This window comes from Salvelinus fontinalis, chromosome 1 (assembly GCF_029448725.1).
Source record: "Salvelinus fontinalis isolate EN_2023a chromosome 1, ASM2944872v1, whole genome shotgun sequence".
In the NCBI taxonomy this organism is placed as follows: Eukaryota; Metazoa; Chordata; class Actinopteri; order Salmoniformes; family Salmonidae; genus Salvelinus; species Salvelinus fontinalis.
The window spans coordinates 45235747-45260460 of record NC_074665.1 but is presented as its reverse complement, the minus strand read 5'-3'; the positions used below and the strand labels follow the sequence as shown (position 1 = coordinate 45260460).

General features: G+C 46.1%; 1 protein-coding gene across 2 annotated transcripts; it reads right to left on the bottom strand.

The window, feature by feature from the left end:
• Positions 1–2306: 2306 nt before the first annotated feature.
• LOC129855441 (serine/threonine-protein kinase BRSK2-like) lies at positions 2307–24570 on the bottom strand. 2 transcript variants are annotated; one of them, XM_055923099.1, is made up of 19 exons: positions 23204–24570; positions 22912–23006; positions 21784–21869; positions 14309–14449; positions 13642–13758; positions 13444–13477; positions 13038–13106; positions 12534–12680; positions 12030–12061; positions 11681–11845; positions 10808–10905; positions 10229–10382; positions 8467–8527; positions 6951–7590; positions 6809–6857; positions 6553–6676; positions 5953–6163; positions 5587–5670; positions 2307–5274 (listed from the first exon to the last, which is right to left on the bottom strand). In XM_055923099.1, the coding sequence occupies exons 1-19, from the start codon at positions 23286–23288 to the stop codon at positions 5051–5053; spliced, it is 2616 nt and encodes an 871-aa protein (XP_055779074.1). In that variant the 5' UTR covers positions 23289–24570; the 3' UTR covers positions 2307–5050. The 2 variants fall into 2 exon arrangements, with proteins under 2 accessions (XP_055779074.1, XP_055779085.1); XM_055923110.1 differs by having other exon boundaries at positions 6951–7230; positions 23204–24568.
• Between the last annotated feature and the right edge of the window lie 144 nt (positions 24571–24714).

Genomic DNA, 24714 nt, shown 5'->3' with positions numbered 1-24714 from the left:
TAATGCCAGGTATTGGAAGTGGAAGTAGTGTATCCTTTAATTCTCTTTCATACTGACTTAAGGAATCCATAATTTTAAGATTGAATGTAATGCAATTACTGCTATTAACTATATATTGCATATCTATGGTTATAACTGTCCAGTGTGACTTTAAGTTCACAGGCACTATCATATGTTATGATAGCAAGCCGTGCAACACAGCAGCAAGCCCTGCAACACAGTACCCCTCAAAAACTACACATATTTGGTTAGTAGAGACCCTACTGAGTCTTTCCCACCCCACTTTAGCTGAGACAGGTCGAAAAGTTCTCTACAAACCAATATGTATCCCATATACGGTGTATTGCATTGCAGTGAATTGAGTGGGTGGAGTAAGGAGTCCCCAGTACTCTGTATAAAACCCGCTGCCTAGCACAAGAGACCCATTTAAGTTGTGCAGACTCTATTGAGTAATTCCAACAACATACTGTATATTTGTATTTTATAAAAAAAATCTTTAAATATAGCCTACACATTAGCTTTCAACATACCAGTATTTGGGTAAACTTTCAAAAGAAATGCTGGTATAAAATACATCAAATTATTCATTTATTTTTTCAAAGGTGGTTGTAAATAATAGTGCAAAAATAAAAGCGATATTCCCAAAGTTAAGCCTGTCTTTGTAGGGGGACACAATATCTTACATTACTCATATGACATGTATATACTTTATTTTATACCGTCTATTGCTCCTTGCCTATGCCGCTCAGCCATCGCTCATCCATATACTTACATGTACATATTCTCATTCACCCCTTTAGATTTGTGTGTATTAGGTAGTTGTTGGGGAATGGTTAGATCACTTGTTAGATGTTCCTGCACTGTTGGAACTAGAAGCACAAGCATTTTGCTATACTCGCATTAACATCTGCTAACCATGTGTATGTGACAAATCGAATTTGATTTGATTTTGACTCTTATGAGAAAAAAAATGAAAAAAAATCATCAATCGTGCTGCCAGTATAATATCCTGTAGCTAGGAGAACGGTCATTCTTTCACTTATAGGCTGCTGTGTAGACTGCGATGATATATATGCAGCCCACTAAAAGGCGTACTCAGGACCACCTACAATAATGGGGGAAATGCCCATTTTGCCCATGGTTCAATGATTAAAGGGTAGGTCGCATAAATGTAACTGCACATGTAACATATGCATTTGCATTAGTGCACACATCAAAAGTCCTAATGAAAAGACACCCCTCACTTTTCATTTTTCTAGAAATTACATAAAACTGATCAGAATTCCATAGAATGCAGGGGAAAAAATGCAAGGTGTGACATAATATGGAGGACTTGGCAAGCCAGCCTATTTCCTAATGTAAACTTAAATGTATAACTTCAATCCAGCAGATATAACAGAGAGCAGAGACTTACCGATTGACGGCTGAGTTAGCTACCAAAGAAGAGCCAACGGGAGAGGCGCTTCAGAGAGGCCATTTCACCGGCTGAGAGAGAGTCAACTAATCCAATGGCGATATAGTGAAGCAAATCCAAAGTAGATGGATTCCAGAGGTAGCATTGGGCACAGGAGACAGAAGATTCAACAAAAAAATGGAGATCAGAGGAAGGCTCCAGGCAGATGGAAATTATCACAACAGCTCAGTCAGTCAGCTACTGTACTAAACCAAGGATAAAAAACTCTGAGAGCCTACTTCATGGAGAACAGGTCGAAAAGTTGACCAAACAAATTGTAAAATGAAAAACAATGAAGAACAAACAAGGTACTAAACAATTAAAGCACGCAGGGAGGATTTTCCACTTTCCTTTTGAGCCAGAGGCAAGCCTGCCAGTGCAGGAGAATTCAGAGCAGCGGAGCAGGATCATGCGGCCCACACTTGTGGGCAATCTGATTGGTTGTTTACATTACAACTCCTCATGATTGGTGGATTGTAGCTCACCACTGCCAACACTCAGGCTGCATGGCTAGTGGCTAACGTTAGCCAGCTCAAGCTAGCTAGCTAACGCAGAGTAAATTCTCCATGTGAAGTTGATAAATAGTGCATTGTAGGTCGTTTAGAAGGTATCTGGAAATAACTTCATAAATATATAAAATAAATAAAAAACGAACTGTTTGTAGTTATAGGTAACCAGATGGTGACTACAACTAAGTTACTAAGTCTTTGACCGCACTGTGTTGTTACTTTGGTGAGTAAAAACTCATGACTCCTACACTTTCATGTGGAGTTTGTAAATTATTTATGCCTTTCAATGTATTACAAATGGATTTTGGAACATCTAGCTGGAAACCCAAAGGACACAACAGACATACTATTTTAGAGTTTATTATTATAATCATAACAATAAGGTGGATGTCTCTTTATTTTGACCATCAATTCAACCATAATTGTTTCATTTTTTTTTTATCACAGGCAATAGTTATAATAGTGCACTTTTATATTTAAATTATGATACAGACATTTCTTTTTTTTAACACCTTATTCTACTGACCCTTAGGAATGGACAATAGTTTACAATCTTAGCTAGAGTAAGGATGATGAATATAATGATCTTGGTGATGATGATTATGATGATGATGATGATGGAGATGATGAAAATGACAGTGAACAATCATAAAGGTGAATAGCGACAGTGACGCCCCCGACTTGTACAGCGTGCTCTCTCTCGAAGTCAAGTGGTCCGCACAACGATGGCGGGAACTGGTGATGACAGACGCATCAGGTCAAGGGGAAAGGCATAAAGAAAGACATGGGAGCAGTATGAGCGTTTGATGTTGTCGGAGGAAAGGTGTACGATGGTGGTTTGCTCGTGTCTGTCAATGAATGTGGACAGTTTAGCTTGCTAGAGCAATGTGCTCATTGCTGGCTCAGTCACTTTATACAGAATGCTTAAAGAGAGTCCCTCTCATCTCTTTGCCTGTAACATGGTCACAGGTGGTGCAACAGATCTGAAATATAAACCCCTGACTCAGTCATTGACTCAACTCTTATAATCCAATAATCAGAACTGGGTCGTATTCATTAGTGCACACCGTAGCGAAACACTTTGCAAACAAAACAACTGTGTATCTCATTGGACAACTTCAGGTAGTCCCTCCCTGTTTCGGTCCGTTCGCTTCCGTTTCATTCCTAGTGAATACGACCCTGAACAGAACATAAAATATACATACAATAGAAACTAAAACACCAACATTTAGACAGAATGCTGGGAAGGAATGTAAATGTTATAAATTCATGATCCAAAAACAAAATTAGTGTCATGGGAAAGAGAAAGAAATCAAAGAAAAAAATAATGTTGACAAGAAAAACATTATATCCCTAGCTCCTGATATATTTATGTTGGTGCAAGATACATTTCCCACATAAATAAATAATATATCAATAAATACAACAGTAAATAAATAAGTAAATAAATACGGAAATACATAAACAAGGAAATGGAACATCTCAAAACATTCTGCATCTGTTGCATATTGTGCAGTAAGGAAGACTGGCTGGTAATGTGTCTAGTTTCTATCACATAATACTGTTGTAATCCATGATCGTCAAAACAGCTACGTCTGTTTGTGGAGCGGTGATATAAGGTGACGCGGGTGCAGAGGATGGATCACTTGGCTCATTGGTGATGGCAGAAGGACTATCATTTTGTTTTGCCTTTTTTAAGTCTTGGATAACAAGGAGTAATACGTCAGCATTTTGAGTACAGCTTCATGAGAATGTCCATCGATCAGTGAGTGTTGAAATCTATGTTTGGAGTCAATATGTGAATAGTGTGGTGATATGAGACAAGCTCAGATGGAGCTTGTCCAAACCATAGGTCTGGAATTCTCTCCTCATTGAATCAGGGACAGACAGTGGAAGTCCAACCCATGTAACTATTTGCCCATGTTTTTTTCTTCAATATATTTTCATATTTCTCTTCAAATCAAAAATACTTTTCTTCAGAGCAAAGGTTTCCGACGACACCTACATCTCGGTTACATTGTATTTGTCTCTGAGTAAAAAGAAAAGAAAAGAAAAGAATCCAAATACATCAACGGCGACTTCGTTCTGACTTCCTCTCATCGGCGTGGCGTTTCCACATTCAGATACTGGAGTGGATATGTCGAGGATTTCAAATCTTCCTGTTGTCGTTCCTCTCCTATATCTCGGCTGATAGCGCCAACCTCAAAATCAATAACTACATCATCTTAACTAAACCTAAATAAAAAAATATTTTTCACATTCACTTAGCCTAATTTGCATTTCTTTACCGCAAAAGAAGACGATGCTGAAAATGCCATTTTTTTTTGTTTTTTAAGGACCTCATTTCTCCCTTTTAAAACAGGATCTGAAAGTCATTCATTGAACTGGCAGCCGGTTCTAACTTCTGGAATGGGTGGTCTGTGATAATAAGCAAGAGGGTTCTCTACGTGTCTCCATCATCTTTCATTGTCTTTTGAGTAAATGTACGTACAATGTTGGGCACATCAAGGTGTTCACCGGGTATCCTTTTCAGTTACGCTGCTGAGGGGTAGAGGTACGGGAAGGGGGGCGTTGTGTGTTTTGGAGAACCATCACAGGATTGTTTAAACTGTTCTTAACTTTTTGCTTGAGTTATTGCAAAAGGAATGGTATGCTAAGCAGATCTTATCATCAAAATCAAACACCCTTTATCGTAATGACTGGCTAATTGGCATGCAAATTAGCGCTTCTTCAAAGTACCTAGTTTGACCTGTGCTGTGTCTGGCTCATCTATTATATCCCCTTTGGGAAAATGTTTTTGTTTTATTACTGGTTTGAATGGGATCCCTGCTTGATTCAGTGAATCAACATGAATGTATATTGTAACACAGGTGAAAAGCAGAAAAAAATATCAGCTTGTGTTCAGGCTTAAAGCATCTTGTTGAGACATCTTCTGGGGGTGGAATGGGAGATGCTGTTATATCTCATGGTTTGTGAAGGGTTTGGGTTTTGTCTGATGACAACTTGTCTTGTTTTTTCACCAATGGATTTTGGACACCTGCTACCCGACTGGTCTCTCTCTCTCTCTCTCTCTCTCTCTCTCTCTGATTTAGGGTTGGGACTGTGTTCCATTGGAGGACAGTAGTCGGGTCCTCTCCTTCCCAGAGCCTCGGCGTTGCAGGACCCCCCCACTGCCTCCGATGCCGCCTCCGATGCCTCCTCCGTCCCCTCGCTCGCCCCACTCGCACCGGTCGCCCCCGCCCTCGGAGCGCCGGGAGTTCTGGCGGGTGGGGGTACCGTGGGGCCGACTGTTCTTCTCGTCTGGGAAGGGGTCTGTAGAGAGAGAGAGAGAGAGAGAATACAGTGACTCCAGTCATGCAGGTGAAACCAGTGTGTGTAAGAATGTGGGGTAAACACTATAATCTTCACAAATAATTAATCAACTATTAATAGTGTGCACACTATTAATACATTCATATTTCAATATTTGTAAACATATACAAACATTTACAACAATTTCAATAATTTACAACGCAAATTATGGATTATTCATTTAAGTTATCATGACGTGAACCTGGATGTGGGAAAATGGTGTGTGAGGTTGGTGTGTGTTGGTGTGAGTGACAGAGAATGTGTGTGACTCACCAGAGACCCCCATGGGCTGATCGTGGGAGCTGAGAAGCTGGGCCTGAATGGTCTCCACCACTCGTTTGAACCTGCGACTAGGACCTGCGAACACGCACGCACGCACACACACACACATACACAAAGGCATTGAGAAGATGCAAGCTTTTACCAGCACTAAAAACACACACACGCACACACTTTGCACAGTAGCATATACCAAAAGCACAGCCAAAGCTCTCCCTTCCACCATAACAAACCTGCCCTACTTTAACTCATTTGCATGAACTGTAACAATCCAATCCACCATATAAACCAGACACTGTAAATCACCAACTGACAGCATTAGAACGAACACCTTTCCTTTCCATTCCAAGCTCCACTTGCCTGATATGAGGCTGAACGTCACGCTGTAGATGCCCGCCTCTCTCTTGCCCTCCCGCTCGGCTTTCTCCCTCTCCCGCTCTCTCTCTCCCTCGGAGAAGGCAATGTCCACCTGGAACTTCACGGGCTTCTGGAAGACGGAGGGGCCGCCGGAGGTCTTATACTCGGCCCTGAAGCTGGTCTGGGAGATGACGCTGTGGCTGAGGGAGGGGATCTGGGCCGGGGGTTGGATAGGGTAAGTAAAGGGAGGGATACATGTGCGGGGTAATGAAAAGAAAGGAAAGGAGGGTAGAGAAAGTAAAAGAGGGAGAGACAGATAAAGAGGGTCAATGTGAGATTGGGGTATTAGAGAGGAAGATCGAGAGAGTTAAACTCTTCCATTTTAGCCACATCGACACGTTTTTCTGTCAATAAAACAGATTGTATTGAAAATATAAAGGCTCACAAGATGAATTCCGAACACTTCAAAAACATGACCATATTACTAGGACTGAAGTGTGATAAAAAAAAACCAACAACAACAAGCTAGAATGTAGGCCTTTCTCAAGACAAGTCATCGGACACTGTTAACTCAGGATGTTCAGCGCAGAGTCAGATACTCACAGAGAGGAAGGCGTGGACGATGTCGGCCTTGACAGAGCTCAGCGGCTTGTCTCTGATCACCACGAAGATCTGCTCCTCCTTCTCCAGGCTGATGAAGTTCCCAAACCACGACTTCTTAGCCAGCCTGAGGGAGCATGACGCACATACACAAACAGACACACAAAGAGAAGGTTGTGGCGAGGTAAAATGAGTTGGTCCCCGGCGTAGGGCATCTGGGAGGCATGTTCATGAGTGTGCGTGTGTGTGTATGACTTACTCAGGGCTGGACTCTGGGGTCAGGCTGGACATGTCCTCTAATGTGGGTACTGAGAAAACAGGACATTTGTTCCATGTAGCTCTGTATGCTAATTTGCGCAAACTCAATTTCAATTGTTTAAAATCTATTGCTATGTAGTTACCTTGCATCTTGCGGCGGTGGAAGCGGGGCGAGCCCAGCAAGTTGTTCTTGAACGAGTTAAGACGGGTCCTCCAGTGGGCAGAGCTGCTAGCCGCCATGCCGCCACTCCCTCCGGGGCTGGAGGGCGGAGTCAGGGACAGGGAGCCCACCCCTCCGCCTCCCTCCGCCCGTGAGGAGGAGGACGAAGAGGAGTTGGAGGGAGGGGTGGAGGAGGAGGGGTGGTGGGGGTGGTGGACGGGGGTGCCCATGGGGGTGGGCAGCGGAGAGCCCTGGGGGGTGACCTGCGACACAGAGTGGGTAGAGTTGGGGTAGAAGCTCTTAGTGACCGACTTTAGCACGGAGGGCGAGGGGAAGAAGAAGAAGCGGGGGATGGGTGAGAGGAGGGGGGAGGGCGAGCGGGAGGGTGAGTTGTGGATGGGGAGAGACTTGATGGGCTGGAGGTGGGGCCGATTGGTGGCGGGACCGCCCTTGGTGGTGGTGGGCAGGGTCTGGGTTTTGGGGTTCTGGGTCGCTTTGGGTTTGTCGTGGGTTCGGGCCGACCGAGGCGTGGTAGCACTTCCCGGTTTGGGTGGGTCCTTAGTGTGAGGGGTGGTGGAAGTGACGTCTGATTGGCTAAACGTGAAGACAGGGCTCTGATAGGACTGGAGGGGTAGGGGGGGATGGAAAAGAAGAAGAGAAAGAGAGGGATGGGAAAATGGAAAAAGAGGGATGGAAATGAGTGTTATGGGTTATGACAAAGGAGTGCTTCTTGAATGACGGTGAAGAAACTGCACTGATGGTGTGAGCTATTTGTATAACTGAATGTAAAATCATTAGTTCTGACCCTGCATTCAACCATTTATGTTCCAACCTCAATCTTTTTATTTAAATCACTTTCAGCTAACACTATAGATAACCCAGCACGCAAAAATGTCAGAAATAGTATGGAAGACAAAAACTACAAAATGGCGCAAGCAATACTTTTTAACTCTGTTTCTGCCTTTGCTGATCCGGAAAGTATTAACTCAACTAGTACGTTGACGTTTTCACGGTTACAGTGGAACACAACTCAAATAAATGTCATTAAAATAACCAACAATTACTACCAACGATGATCAACAAGGGGAGGTGCAAAATGTATCTTACATTTCTGCAACCCAAACATGTTTTAGCTTTATGTGCTGTGTTGCTTTACAAAATATGCCATATATTCCAGAAAGTGTGGTGTAGAGAAAGAAGAAAAAAGAAGAGAAATGCCAAAGAAACTCCAAATGAGTGGGAATTATTCTGAGAGTGGGGTATGACATGTAAAATGGCTCAGAATGACCAAGGAGCTTGAGTGAGTTCGAGGAAGCGTTAAAGCAACATTAACGCAATGTTAAAGCAATGTTAAAATCGGCAATAAGTCTTTGAACGTTGCAAAAAAAGACAACCATTATCTGACATATACTGTATAGGAAAAGACAGTTCAGAGTCAACGTTGTGTACTTTATCATTTCAGAGTGGATTTTAAAATCGTTGGCCAACAAGCCTCTTACCCTGGGACTGCTGAGAGGGCTGGAGGAGAGGCCGGTGGACGCCCCACTGACTGATCGAGACCTGTAGAGGGGTCACAAGCGGTCATAAGGTTAAAGGTCATCATCATAAAGGTGAAGAGAACGAAGAATATTCCACCCTCAAGTAAAATGTGACAAATAAAATGACATTACAGCCTTATTCTAAAATTGATAAACTATCAATCTACACAAAATACCCCATAATGACAAAGCAAAAAAAGGTTATTTACATAAGTATTCAGACCCTTTGCTATGAGACTCGAAATTGAGCTCAGGTGCATCCTGTTTCCATTGATTATCCTTGACATGTTTCTACAACTTAATTGGAGTCCACCTGTGGTAAATTCAATTGATTGGACATGATTTGGAAAGGCACACACCTGTCTGGATAAGGTCCCACAGTTGACAGTGCATGTCAGAGCAAAAACCAAGCTATGAGGTCAACGGAATTGTCCGTAGAGCTCCGAGACAGGATTGTGTCAAGGCACAGATCTGAGGAAGGGTACCAAAACATTTCTGCTGCATTGAAGGTCCCCAAGAACACAGTGGCCATCATTCTTAAATGGAAACATTTTGGAGCCACCAAGACTCTTCCTAGAGCTGGCCCGCCCAGCCAAACTGAGCAATCGGGAGAGAAGGGCCATGGTCAGGGAGGTGACCAAGAAGCCAATGGTCACTCTGACAGAGCTCCAGAGTTACTTTCCAGAAGGACAAACATCTCTGCAGCGCTCCACCAATCAGGCCTTTATGGTAGAGTGGCCAGACAGAAGCCACTCCTCAGTAAAAGGCACATGACAGCCCGCTTGGAGTTTGCCAAAAGGCACTTAACAGGAGTCAGACATTGTGAAACAAGATTCTCTGGTCTGATGAAACCAAGATTGAACTCTTTGGCCTGAATGCCAAGCGTTACGTCTGAAGGAAACCTGGCACCATCCCTACGGTGAAGCATGGTGGTGGCAGCATCATACTGTAGGGATGTTTTTCAGCGGCAGGGAATTGGAGACTAGTCAGGATCGAGGGAAAGATGAACAAAGCAAAGTACAAAGAGATCCTTTATGAAAACCTGCTCCAGAGTGCTCAGGACCTCAGACTGGGGCGAAGGTTCACCTTCCAACAGGACAACGATCGTAAGCACACAGCCAAGACAACGCAGGAGTGGCATCCGGACACGTCTCTGAATGTCCTTAAGTGGCCCAGCCAGACCCGGACTTGAACCCGATCGAACATCTCTGAAAATAGCTGAGCAGCGACGCTCCCCATCCAGCCTGACAGAGCCTGAGAGGATCTGCAGAGAAGAATAGGAGAAGCTCCCCAAATACAGGTGTGCCAAGCTTGTAGCGTCAAACCCAAGAAGACTTGAGGCTGTAATAACTGCCAAAGGTGCTTCAACAAAGTACTGAGTAAAGGGTCTGAATACTTATGTAAATGTATATTTCAGTTTAGTATTTTTAATACATTTGCTTTGTCATTATGGGGTATTGTGTGTAGATTGACGAGGAAAACATACAATTGAATCAATTTTAGAATAAGGCTGTAACGTAACAAAATGTGGAAAAAGTCAAGGGGTCTGAATACTTTCTGAATGCACTGTATGTGGCTAACAAAATATTTTTGTCTAGTAAGAATGTAATGCGTGTGTGTGTGTGTGTGTGTGTGTGTGCGCCTGTCTGTATTTGTGAGTGTGTGCCTGCATTTGCCTTTTTTTGTGTGTTTGCGGACCGTGTGTGTGACACCCCTCCAGTACCTCTGGCTGTGTGCGGCCGTGTCCAGGGCCCTGCGGGTCGGGGTAGGAGACCCCTGCTCGGTCACACTCAACACCTCTAGGCTCTTCCTCTCCGGGCGGCAGCGGCCATGACGCGTCAGCATGGGAGAGTCCACGCGCTTACGAGGGGGGTCCGCTGAGAGACACCAGGGTGGAGTTAGTCCATTACGCAGTAACAGCCACCCCAACCCCCCCAAATCAGAACATACAATGTACATCGTAAGACTATCACAACTACTCAAAATATCCCGACACACACACACACACAGGCAGCCCCTACACACACCTAACCTCCCCCCCACACACACACACAGATACACAACCCAAACACACACACACACAACACACCTTTCCCCAAACACACATCTACCCCACACTCATATGCATCAGTATCCAGATTTGCACGGCAAACTGAGGAATTAGGTTTAAAAGGTGGGTCCGTGGAGAAGCAGGAGCGAGGTGCACACAGAGACAGAGGGGCAGGAGGAAGACTGCGGACCAGACAGGGACGGAGTCAAGTCAGTGCAGTCAGTGGCTCGCTCCTGACAGCTAGGGACTCACCTACGTCATTTCTGGGTGGCAGATCTTCATCCTCGTAACTGGGGTAACGCTCTTTCCTGTCCAACAGGAGATAATAGATCATCTTCTCCTGGTTGTCTCTGGGGGGAGGGAGGGAGAGAGAGAGAGGAGAGAGAGAGAGAGAGAGAGAGAGAGAGAGAGGAGAGAGAGAGAGAGAGAGAGAGAGAGAGAGAGAGAGAGAGAGAGAGAGAGAGGAAGAGAGAGAGAGAGAGAGAGAGAGAGGGAGAGAGAGAGAGAGAGAGAGAGAGAGAGAGAGAGAGAGAAGGAGAGAGAGAGAGAGAGAGGAGAGAGAGAGAGAGAGAGAGAGAGAGAGAGCGAGGAGGAGGAGACGAGAGAGAGAGAGAGAGAGAGAGAGGAGTGGAGAGAGATGGAGAGAGAGAGGAGAGAGGAGGACGAGAGAGATGGAGAGGGATCGAGAGGAGAGAGAGAGAGTGAGAGAGAGTGAGACGGGAAGAAGACGAGGAGAGAGGAGAGAGGAGAGAGAGAGAGAGAGAGGAGAGAGGAGAGAGAGGAGCGAGAGAGTGAGAGAGAGAGAGAGAGAGGCCTTTAAAGAGAGTTGAATCTTGAGATACGCACTTGGACTTTCTCGTAAATCGCAAAACGAAAGTCAAGGGGAGATTTGTGTAGAAAGATTTCAATTCAGGAATACAATTTGGAGGAAGGTAGCAAGACGAGAGACAGGTTGAACACAAGAAGAAAGAAGACACAAAAGGTGGACATGGGCCCAGCTAGACAAAACAACAAAAGAAAGAGACAGATGACAAAGAGAGAAATGTGAGAGAAGACACATGACACACACACACACACATATATACACACACACATACACACACACACACAAACAGACACACGTACTCTTCACACTGCAGGTCGCGGGTGAGTTTCCCGCGGTCTCTGAAGCAGCCCAGAGAGTGCATGCTGTCCAGCACATCCGGGTCCAACTCGGTCAGCGACAGGATGCGCCCCATACACACCCGCCTGGGAGCGGGCTGCTCAGGACAAGGCTCGTTACGACCCGACCTGAGACACACACACACGCGCGCGCAGACAAACAGATACACGCACCACACACACACAAAGACACACACCCCCATGTTAGTGACCCAAAACACTGGGCACCATACACAATGTTTGGCATCAACTTCAAATTCCCAATTCCTCCCTATTTATAATTCAAAGGCAGACCAAACTAATCCATACTTACTGATACCAGGTGTGCTTCTGGATGGCCTCTAGCTGGAAGGGCGAGAGGGCAGATGGAACGATTAGTACAGTCTGTTCAAAGACACAGATGGCTGCTAGCTCAAGGTGTAAACAATTCCTGCTGGGCCTGACTTTTGAAATTGGAAAGAGATTCTCTCATCACTTCTGCCTACATTTTAGGCATCTCAATCCCCATCTTGTGCGTTCCCAAATGGCAGCACATTCAAATAGGGTGCCATTTTGGAAGCGAACCTCAAAGACGTCATTGAAAAACCTCATTGAATATTGTATGCTAAATCCTCAATTGGGATCACCCTCGTCCCCTTTTCCTTCTCACCCCTCCGTCTCCCTCCTTGTCCCCCTTCATCCCTCTTTCCTCTCCCTCCTTCATCCCCCCCCCCCCGCACACTTTTGTACCGTGAGCCTCTTGTCGGGGGTTAACCTCTCCCTCCATTACCTCCTTCTCCCCCTTCGCCTCTGCCTGCCTATCCTATACCTCTCGTACCGTGAGTCTCTTGTCGGGGTCGACCTCAATCATGCCTTTGAGCAGGGCCTGGCAGTCCGGAGGGATGAAGTGGGGCATGTGGAAGACCCCGCTCTTCACCTTCTCGAGGAGCTGACGCAGGTTGTCATGGTCAAATGGTAGGGCACCCTACAGAGGAGAGGACAGGGGAACGGGGACGTTACTGTTAAATAGGCCCTTTTACAAGGAATGGGAGGCGTGAATACACATACAAACACATGTTGGGCTGGTTATCCAGACACAGATTAAACCTAGTCTTGGACAAAGAAGCACCTTCAATGGAGAATCTCCATGAAACATACTTTTTAGTCGAGGGCTAGGCTTCATTTGTGCCAAGCAAACCGAACAGTTATTTTGGGTCACAAGGTTATAACCCAATTCCACAAATACTCAATTCCAAATGGACCCCTAGCCCCTCCTCTCGATCTGAAAGGATTGGGTAGGTGTAAGACGTAAGCAAAGAGGGCAAACGGGACACTTTCTCACCACCAGCAGAGCAAAGAGGATGACTCCGCAGCTCCACACATCTGCCCGGCGACCATCATACTTCTCTCCCTGATAGAGAGAGAGAGACAGAGAGCGAGAGCGAAAGAGAGAGAGAGAGAGTGAATGAGAGAGAAAAAGAGAGAGAGAGAGTGAATGAGAGAGAGAGTGAATGAGAGAGAGAGAGAGCGAAAGAGAGCGAGAGAGAGAGAGAGAGAGAGAGAGAGAGAGATGTGTACTATGCAACATGTATCCCTCCCTACATACACATGTTGGTATCAGCAAACGCTTACCTTATCAAGTACTTACATTTCTTATGTCTTATCAATCATTACATTTCTATATCTCACTTGGTTGGATGATCTTAGACACTTAAAATAACGAAAAGGGAAGACGAGCAGGAACCTACCCGGATCACTTCTGGACAGGCATAGTGTGGGGATCTGAAATGGATAGAAGTGAGGCCGTGAGAAGATACGAGCTTTTACCAGCACATAAGACACACACACACACGTACTGCATGCACACACACACACACACACACACACACACACACACACACACACACACACACACACACGCACACAAACACACACAGCATACTCACCCACAGCTGGTCTCCAGCAGGCTGTCCCCCACCTGTAGGGAGGCCATGCCGAAGTCTGCGATGCGGATGTTGTTCTTCTCATCCAGGAGCAGGTTCTCCGGCTTCAGGTCTCTGTGACTGTGGGATGGCGTGCATAGAGCAGCGTAGAGCAGAGTAGAGTTGAGTGGGATAGGACGGAATATAATTCCTTTATTAGTGAGACCTTGAATTACCTACTGAAGTAAGCATTAAAACACTGAGCGAGTAAAATAGAATAGATTCGAATAAAATGACATTATTAGTGAGATATTGACGGATGGCGTGAATAGACTGGAATTACTCATAAGGACGCATAAAAACAATGAGACCACACCAGACCATTCGATTGAGCCTGGAGACCAAGTTGGGCAGGGTTTTCAGTTTTGGGACTAATCAAGTTTTTCCATTGCACCAGGCAAGTCCAATCAGGCACTGCTAAGTTATACATTTATTTTATTTTTTAAATGCTATTTTTTTTTTAAGTGGGCAGTCCCAATCATTTCATATTTGTTGTGCCTTTATTGAACGATAGGACAGTAGAGGAAAGACATGAAAGTTAGTAAAGGCTCTAACCGCTGGATGACACAAGCCACTCACACATAAACACACACACACACAATAGGTTTTGTACATGAATAGAGTCGTTTACCAGATAGAGTGACTGTGACAGAAGTCCAGGGCCGATATGATTTGTCGGAAGAACTTCCTGGCCTCTTTAGGTGTCAGTCTGCCCTTCTTCACCAGATAGTCAAATAACTCCCCACCTGACACATGCTCCAACACCAGGTACCTACAGGGAGGGAGGGAGGGAGGGTGGTGATGGGGTGATAGATAGGGAGCATGAGAAAGGGGTGAGGGAGGTAACTCATTGATAGGGATAACGGTTGGGGAGACATTGAGAGAGAGAGAGAGAGAGAGAGAGAGAGATAGATAGATAGATAAACATGTCCACCAAAATAATACCAAAATATACGCTTACTTTATCGACTTCCAAAAAGCATTTGATTCTATTTGGCATACAGGACTGTTCTACAAAGTTATTGAAAGTGGTGTAGGGGGTAAAACATATGACATAATTAAATCAATGTAAACTGGCAATACGTGCAGCATTACAATTGGCAAGAAAATAACAGAATTCTTTTACCAGGGGCGGGTCCTTCGTCAGGGTTGTAATCTGAGCCCTGCACTCTTCAATATTTACATCAACGAATTGGCCACTATTCTAGAAAAATCCTCAGCCCCTGGTGTTAGTCTCCACAATTCAGAGGTTAAATGCTTACTCTTCGCAGATGACCTATGCCTGCTGTCACCCACAGCACATGGCCTACAGCGGAGCCTGGACCTGCTAGAGCAGTACTGTCAGACCTGGGTCCTGGCAGTAAACCCCAAAAAGACTAAAATAATGATTTTCCAGAGAAGATCTAGATCTCAGGGAATTAGACCAAAGTTCTCAATTGGTACAAAATATATAGAGTACTGCATACACTACAATTACTTAGGTTTAAAAATAAGCTCAACTGGACACCTTAATGAGGCAGTCAATGTGTCACGACTTCTGCCGAAGTTGGCCCTTCTCCTTGTTCGGGTGGTGTTCGGCGGTCGACGTCACCGGCTTTCTAGTCGCCATCGATCCACTTTTCAGTTTCGTTTTGTTTTGTCTGTATTATACACACCTGTTTTCAATTCCCCAATCATGTTCCCTATTTAACCCTCTGGCTTTCATTTCTGTTTTGTCCGTGATTGTTTGTTACGTTAGTGGTTGTTGTTATTCCTTGTTTTTTCTCTTTGTGGATTTTTGCTGTGATTTTTGAGTAAACGTTTTGTGTTTCACTCATCACCTGTGTCCTGCATTTGACTCTGCTACTTCGCTGCACACAACCCTGACAGAATCACGGACCAGAACTTCAAATGGAGTCAGCAGGCACAGCCAGCCCCTCTCTCCCAGTCGAGGAGCAAGTTCAACAGCACGCGACCATGTTACACAGTTTAGGGACTGCCATGGATCGTGTGCTGCAGACAATGGACCGATGGGAGAGAGGAGGTCTCCCGGTAAATCAGACCCCATCATCACCACCCGCGCCTATCCCTACTCCACCGGTCATCCCTCCATCGTCAGGACCCAGTGGGATTCGGCTCTCGCTCCCAGGAGCGTATGACGGGACAGCAGCCGGGTGTCAGGGGTTCCTCCTACAGTTGGAGTTACACCTGGCAACTGTTCATCCGACCCCTTCAGGACGAGAGAAAGTGGGCGCCCTCATCTCCTGTCTGACTGGTAAGGCCCTGGAGTGGGCCAACGCCATCTGGGGAAGAGAGGGACAAACCCTGGATGACTATGATGACTTCTCTCGCCGCTTCCGGGCGGTCTTTGATCATCCACCTGAAGGGAGAGCGACGGGAGAGCGTTTGTTCCATCTCAGACAGGGGATGAGGAGCGCTCAAGATTTCGCCTTGGACTTCCGTACTCTGGCCGCTGGTGCGGGATGGAATGAGCGGGCCCTGATCGATCACTACAGGTGTAGTCTACGAGAGGACGTTCGTAGGGAGTTAGCCTGCAGGGACACCACTCTTAACCTGGACCAGCTGGTGGACTTATCTATCCGGCTGGATAACCTGTTGGCCTCCCGCGGACGTCTAGATCGGGGTCCGCCCGTTCCATTACCCAGCCCCTTGGATCCTACACCGATAGAGTTAGGAGGGGCTGCTAGTAGGGAGACCGGAGGGAGGACCACTCCATGCACCAACTGTGGACGCAGAGGACACACTGCTGTCCGGTGCTGGGGTGTTTCTCCTGGAAGTCGAGGTAGCAGGCGGAGCACTGATGGGTCATCTCCGGTGAGTAGGCACATAACTCACCCAGAGTCTTCTGTTGCGCACATGTGGTTACATATAGAATTTCCTGAGTTTTCCTCGCATCCCCAGCATAAGGCGCTAGTAGATTCAGGCGCAGCTGGGAACTTTATTGATCGCTCTTTAGCACATAGATTAGGGATCCCTATTATTCCTGTTGATGTTCCCTTCCCTGTACATGCCTTAGATAGTCGTCCTTTGGGGTCGGGGCTGATTGGGGAGGTCACGGCGCCCATCGCTATGAGAACGCAGGGGGATCACGAGGAGAGAATTAGTCTCTTTTTGATCGACTCTCCTGCGTTTCCTGTTGTGTTGGGTCTTCCCTGGTTGGCCTCTCATGATCCGATTATTTCGTGGCAACAGAGGACTCTCAAGGGATGGTCCTGTCAGTGTTCAGGTAGATGTGTAGGTGTTTCCCTGGGTGCCACTACGGTGGAGAGTCCAAACCAGGTTTCCAACATGCACATTCCTCCCGAATATGCCGATTTGGCACTCGCCTTCTGTAAGAAGAAGGCGACTCAATTACCACCCCATCGACCGGGGGATTGTGCGATAGATCTCTTGGTAGACGCTAAACTTCCCAGGAGTCATGTGTATCCTCTGTCACAGGAGGAGACGGTGGCTATGGAGACAAATGTCACCGAATCTCTGGGACAGGGATACATTCGGCCTTCCATCTCACCTGTCTCCTCGAGTTTCTTTTTTGTGAAGAAGAAGGATGGAGGTTTGCGCCCGTGTATTGATTATCGAGGATTAAATAAGATCACGAAAAAATACAGTTACCCGCTACCGCTCATATGACCGAGTCATTACACGGGGCGCGCTTCTTCACAAAATTGGACCTCAGGAGCGCTTACAGCCTGGTGCGTATTAAGGGGGGAGATGAGTGGAAGACAGCATTTAGCACCACTTCTGGGCATTATGAGTACCTCGTCATGCTGTACGGGTTAATGAATGCTCCATCAGTCTTCCAATCATTTGTGGATGAGATATTCAGGGACCTGCACGGGCAGGGTGTAGTGGTGTATATAGATGACATTCTAATATACTCCGCTACACGCGCCGAGCATGTGTCCCTGGTGCGTAAGGTGCTTGGTCGACTGTTGGAGCATGACCTGTACGTCAAGGCTGAGAAATGTCTGTTCTTCCAACAGTCCATCTCCTTCCTAGGGTACCGCTTTTCAGCGTCAGGGGTAGAGATGGAGAATGACCGCATTTCAGCCGTGCGTAATTGGCCGACTCCAACCACGGTAAAGGAAGTGCAGCGGTTTTTAGGGTTTGCCAACTACTACCGGAGATTTATCCGGGGTTTTGGTCAGGTAGCGGCTCCCATTACCTCACTGCTGAGGGGAGGACCGGTGAGACTGCAGTGGACAGCTGGAGCGGACAGGGCGTTTGGTCACCTGAAGGCTCTGTTCACTTCAGCTCCCGTGCTGGCTCATCCTGATCCTTCCTTAGCATTCATAGTTGAGGTGGACGCGTCCGAGGCGGGGATAGGGGCTGTGCTGTCTCAGCGTTCGGGTACGCCACTAAAGCTTCGCCCCTGTGCATTCTTTTCGAAGAAGCTCAGCCCGGCGGAGCGAAACTATGATGTGGGGGACCGGGAGTTGCTGGCTGTTGTCATGGCTCTGAAAGCGTGGAGACACTGGCTTGAGGGGGCTAGACACCCTTTTCTCATTTGGACTGACCACCGCAATCTGGAGTACATACGGGCAGCGAGGAGAATGAACCCTCGTCAGGCAAGGTGGGCCATGTTTTTCACCCGTTTTGATTTCACCCTTTCCTACAAACCAGGTTCCCAGAACGTTAAGGCAGACGCACTGTCCCGGCTGTATGATACAGAGGAGAGGTCCTCAGATCCCACTCCCATCATTCCAGCCTCTCGCCTGGTGGCACCGGTGGTATGGGAGGTGGACGCGGACATCGAACGGGCGTCACGTTCAGAGCCCATTCCACCTGACTGTCCAGCTGGGCGTATGTACGTTCCGTTTGATGTCCGCGACCGTTTGATCTGTTGGGCTCATACGTCACCCTCCTCTGGTCATCCTGGTATCGGTCGGACGGTGCGCTGCCTTTCTGAGAAGTACTGGTGGCCCACTTTAGCTAAGGACGTGCGGGTTTATGTTTCCTCCTGTTCGGTATGTGCACAGTGCAAGGCACCTAGACATCTGCCCAGAGGGAAATTACAACCCCTTCCCGTTCCACAGCGACCATGGTCACACCTATCGGTGGATTTTGTGACGGATCTTCCCCCGTCGCGGGGTAACACCACGATCCTGGTTGTTGTGGATCGGTTTTCTAAGTCCTGCCGTCTCCTTCCTTTGCCCGGTCTCCCTACGGCTCTACAAACTGCGGAGGCTCTGTTCACCCATGTATTCCGGCACTACGGTGTGCCTGAGGATATAGTTTCTGATCGGGGTCCCCAATTTACGTCTAGAGTCTGGAGGGCGTTTATGGAACGCCTGGGGATCTCGGTCAGCCTCACCTCAGGTTTCCACCCCGAGAGCAACGGGCAGGTGGAAAGAGTAAACCAGGATGTGGGTAGGTTTCTGAGGTCCTATTGCCAGGACCGGCCGGGGGAGTGGGCAGCTTACATCCCCTGGGCCGAGATGGCCCAAAACTCCCTCCGCCACTCCTCTACCAACCTATCACCTTTTCAGTGTGTGCTAGGTTACCAGCCGGTCCTGGCACCATGGCATCAGAGCCAGATTGACGCTCCTGCGGTGGATGAATGGTTTCGGCACTCAGAGGAGACTTGGAACGCTGCCCATGTACGGCTACAACGGGCCATCAGGAGACAAAAGGCGAGTGCCGACCGCCACCGCAGTGAGGCCCCCGTGTATGCACCGGGGGATCGGGTCTGGCTCTCGACCCGAAACCTACCCCTTCACCTGCCCTGCCGGAAGCTGGGTCCGCGGTTTGTGGGGCCATTTAAAGTCCTGAGGAGACTGAACGAGGTTTGTTATAGGTTACAACTCCCCCCTGATTATCGTATTAATCCCTCGTTCCATGTGTCTCTCCTCAGGCCGGTGGTGGCTGGTCCGCTCCAGCAGTCTGAGGTGCGGGAGGTCCCTCCGCCCCCTCTTGACATCGAGGGGGTCCCGGCGTATACCGTAAGGGCCATCGTGGATTCTAGATGTCGGGCGAGGGGCCTTCAGTACCTCGTGGAGTGGGAGGGGTACGGTCCGGAGGAGAGATGCTGGGTACCGGTGGAGGACATTCTAGATCCATCCATGTTACAAGAGTTTCACCGTCTCCACCCGGATCGCCCTGCACCTCGCCCTCCGGGTCGTCCCCGAGGCCGGTGTCGTCGCGCGACAGGGGAGGGGTACTGTCACAACTTCCGCCGAAGTCGGCCCTTCTCCTTGTTCGGGTGGTGTTCGGCGGTCGACGTCACCGGCTTTCTAGTCGCCATCGATCCACTTTTCAGTTTCGTTTTGTTTTGTCTGTATTATACACACCTGTTTTCAATTCCCCCATCATGTTCCCTATTTAACCCTCTGGCTTTCATTTCTGTTTTGTCCGTGATTGTTTGTTACGTTAGTGGTTGTTGTTATTCCTTGTTTTTCTCTTTGTGGATTTTTGCTGTGATTTTGAGTAAACGTTTTGTGTTTCGCTCATCAACTGTGTCCTGCATTTGACTCTGCTACTTCGCTGCACACAACCCTGACAGAATGAACTGAGAGAGAAAGCACGCAGGCCATTCTACGCCATTAAAAAGCTAATTCAAATTGAAATACCTATTAAAATTTGGCTAAAACTAATTGAATATGTCATTGAACCAATTGCACTTTATGGCAGCGAGGTGTGGGGTCCACTTGCAAAACAAGATTTCATCAAATGGGACAAACACCCCATTGAAACCCTGCATGCAGAGTTCTGTAAGATTATCCTACATGTCCAGAGGAAAACTACAAACAATGCATGCAGGGCAGAATTAGGCAAATATCCACTAATAATAAAAACTAAAAAAATAGCAATTAGGTTTTGGAAACATCTAAAATACAGTGACCCCCTCTCATATCACTACCAAGTCCTGCAATGCCAAGAGCTGAGCAAAGAAAAGAGTCCCCTCATCCAGCTGGTCCTGGGGCTGAGTTCACAAACCTGCTCTACTAACACACTGAAGCCTCAGGACCAGAACATCCAATCAATCAGGATAAACCAAATTACAACACAGTCAAAACAAAACTACATTGCTTATTGGGAAACACAAGCACAAACACAAAGCAAAATGCAGTGCTATCTGGCCCTAAATCGACAGTACACTGTGGCTAAATATTTGACCATGGTTACTGATCAAAACCTTAGAAAAACCTTGACAAAGTACAGGCTCAGTGAGCACAGCCTTGCCATTGAGAAGGGTAGACACAGGAAAACCTGGCTCCCTGTGGAGGAAAGGCTGTGCAACCACTGCACAACAGCAGAACCTGAGATGGAGCTGCATTTCCTGACAAAATTTCAAAAATATAAAACAATTAGAGTGTCATTTCCCCAAATTTGAAACCCTTATTCAAGGTTTCGAAGATCTCTCTGATGAGTAGGCTACCAGTCCTGTTGAGGGAGGACGCAGAGAGCTGTGGGTTGGCAGCGCACTACATTGCTGCCTGCCATAAGTTGAGGGACAGTGTCTGACAAACCAATCAACCTGCACATGTACTCTACTGTATATTTATTGTTATTGTTGAATGTATGGTTATTTTGAAACTTGGCTATTGTTGTTACTGTTGTCCCGTTGACAATTTTTATTCTCATTTTTATTTTTATATTGTAAATATCCAAAATAAGCTTTGGCAATATGTACATTGTTACGTCATGCCAATAAAGCAAATTGAGAGAGAGAGAGAGAGAGAGAGAGGAGAGAGAGAGAGAGAGAGAGAGAGAGAGAGAGAGAGAGAGAGAGAGAGAGAGGAGAGAGAGAGAGAGAGAGAGAGAGAGAGAGAGAGAGAGAGAGAGAGAGAGAGAGAGAGAGAGAGAGAGAGAGAGAGAGAGAGAGAGAGAGAGAGAGAGAGAGAGAGAAGAGAAGTTGAGCAAGAATTCAAAGAGGGTTGAATCCTAACTTGAGGACAGGCTTGTGTAATTTGGATATTTGCGTAGAGCATGCATTGAAGTCAATGGGAGATTTGATGGCAGAAATCTGCAGACTTCAAGAGAGAGAGACGCAGCAGACTAATACAGTCCTTTGATTAATATTTACACATTACACCCACGGGTCTAGAGCCACAGGGCACAGGCAGAGCCGAGGGGCGCACCTGAATGTACAATGAATGAACTCACAGGTATTTGTTATTCTCGTAAACGTCATGCAGCTTCAACACATGCGGATGCTCAATCAGCTTCAGGATGGCAATCTCCCTCTCCACCTTGACAGAGACAGGGGGGGTAGAAAGAGAGATGGGGGTGAGGGGGAGGGCGAGAGAGAGAGAGAGAGAGAGAGAGAGAGAGAGAGAGAGAGAGAGAGAGAGAGAGAGAGAGAGAGAGAGAGAGGGGGGGGGGGGCGAGAGAGAGTGAGAGAGCGAGAGATAGAGAGAGGGCGAGAGAGAGAGAGCGAGAGAGAGAGAGAGAGAGAGAGGGGGGGGGGATAGGGAAGGAGGGAGAGAAGAGATGGGGATAGAAAAAGAGGGGGGAAGAGAGAGCGATATAAAATTGTAATTTGAGAGGAATTTACATTCCAGTGTTCACTCTTAATGCATACTTGATGAAATATGTCTTGTTGAAGAGCCTTTGCATGCATGTAATTTCATTACTATTCCTAACAGTAATTACTATGTATATTGCATTAAAGTTACATATATATATTTAAGGTTTATTTGGAATTGTACACATTTGCAGCTAAAAGCTGAATTGCAGCATATATACGTTATTAGTGATTCATTTTAAGGCTAAAAAAACAACCTGTCCCTTATTTTAAGGTTAAAAAAACAACCTGTCCCTTATTTTAAGGTCAACCCTGTTACATGAACTGATGTTTTAATATGGTGAAACTAATCCTTTCTAAATCTATTTTTCAAAAGAGACATTGAACATCTAATGGTCAAATAATTGTGTAAAAGCAGGTGAACTATTTTTATGGTGGGGAACTGAGCTGGTCGAGCGTAACACGTCAACCCTGTTACCCATAGATAGACAGGCTAGAAATGTTTTTTGTGAAGTTTGCATTCAATTGCCACTTAATTGGCACTTACTATTGTCCATTTTTTATTTCACCTCTTGAGATGGGGGGAAAAAGTGTTTTTTATGAAGTTGAACATGTGCTCTTTATGACAATGTTAAAATGAAGTGAGATAAAACAAATTATTGGAAGACCCAACTACTGCAAACAGCCAGTTAATCATAATGTTGTCCGTTTTTTAGAAAAGTAGTCATCACACTGGGATATCCTTATTTGGGTCATCATTCTCTTACCTTCATCAGAACTGACTCGGACAGTTTCTCCCTGTTGACTATTTTGATGGCTATCTTCTGTCCCGTAATGCAGTGAACTCCAAGCTTCACCAGGCCTGAGAGAGCGAGTCACATGCTCACCATACACTGACCAATATAAGGGTATTACGCATACTTAACACATTCACAAAACACATATATGACTCCCATCGATCTGTCCATCTATCCACCCATCCCTCCATCCCATAATAAACACACGGTTATTTTTCACACAGATGAAAGACACAAAAAAACGGTGAAATTCAGAACTCACCTGTCTGGCCCTTCCCCAGTGTTTTTTCCAGTCGATATGGCCCAACATATTGAGCTGACTGACTTAGTGACAGTTCCTTACTCATACTGCTCTAACTATTGGCTACGACTTATAACGCCTAATGGTGATAACTAGCTCTATAGTTAGGTGGATTTCATGAACTATCGCCCCCGAGTAAAAAAAGGAAGCCTGGATAACAATGGTAATGGTTAGGGAAACTATTACAACGCTTCTTTGAGATAAGACTGGAGTTGTAGGTCTATATTCAGAGCTAAAGACCGGACGAGTCCTGAATTAAGAATTGTGGTTTTACTTCTTTTTTGATAGGTGGTTCTGGACTCATGTATTTTGCTTTCATTCGATATAGACAAGTATTATCCTGAAACTGAAACGATCACAGGTAGGCAACAGCGGAGTCAATGGATTGCTATGACACACATATCATGTTATGCACTAGCCTAAACTCAAAATAGCGATAACTGTCATGATAACAAGTATGACAAGATTGATAACATGGTAGGCCTATATGTCACAGTTTTCAGATTTGAAATAGCTTTGCTTTTGATACATTGGTCAATCAACAGAGATCAGTACCAATATCTATCTGTTTGACAGCACCAACCATCAATAGATATTTATCAACATTAGTTTTGACTGCACCATTCCTTTTCTATCTGCAACCTGGTCACAAACAGGTTACTATCATTGGGATGCTACATCAATTCATTCAAACAACGTATTGCAACATAAAACGTCCTTATAGTTCAATGCAGACAGATGTAAATGGTATTCACTGTGTCAGGCCTATATCACAGGTGGAGCAGCATGTTATCTTCGAGTTATTAGCCACACAAGTGCGTCCATACACTGTGGTTAGCCTAGCCTACGTTTATCCACGTCTTTAAGCGTCTGTCAAAATCGGATCATTTTGAAGTTTCTCTGTAACGCGAAATGATATGTTTCGTCCAACAGCCACATTGCTGCGATTTTTTTTGAGGAAAGATGCGTCCCTTGCAAAACAACCATCTTTACCGTATCACCCTCCCCCTCCCTCTCGCTCTAGCCCTGCCAGTAGGCTAAGCGTATCACAGCATCTTCTCTCTCTCCTTTGGCGTGTCCTCCCTCGCCGGTTCCAATTTCATTAATTCAACGATTTGCTAGTGAAAAATAAATATCTGCATATGTATTCACACTATACTAGATAGACACATTTTCATATCATTGCACACATTGCGTGAGAGGGCCTCCCCGTTTACAGTCCTTTGCTTTTCTTGCCGTAAATCGATATTTTCTCTCGTCTTCCTTCGCCTCATTCGCATCAGCATCCGGGTCCCACTCCCTCTCCATCCTCTCTCTACCCCTCCCTTTGATCTTCCTCAAATACGCTTGTCTCTCTGCATTCACCTCAGATACATCGTATATGCGGCACTGCTTTTGCAAGCAGAAGCACATTTGTTTTGAATTATGGAATAAGTTCTTACCGGGATGAATCTAACTTTTATAAAGATTAT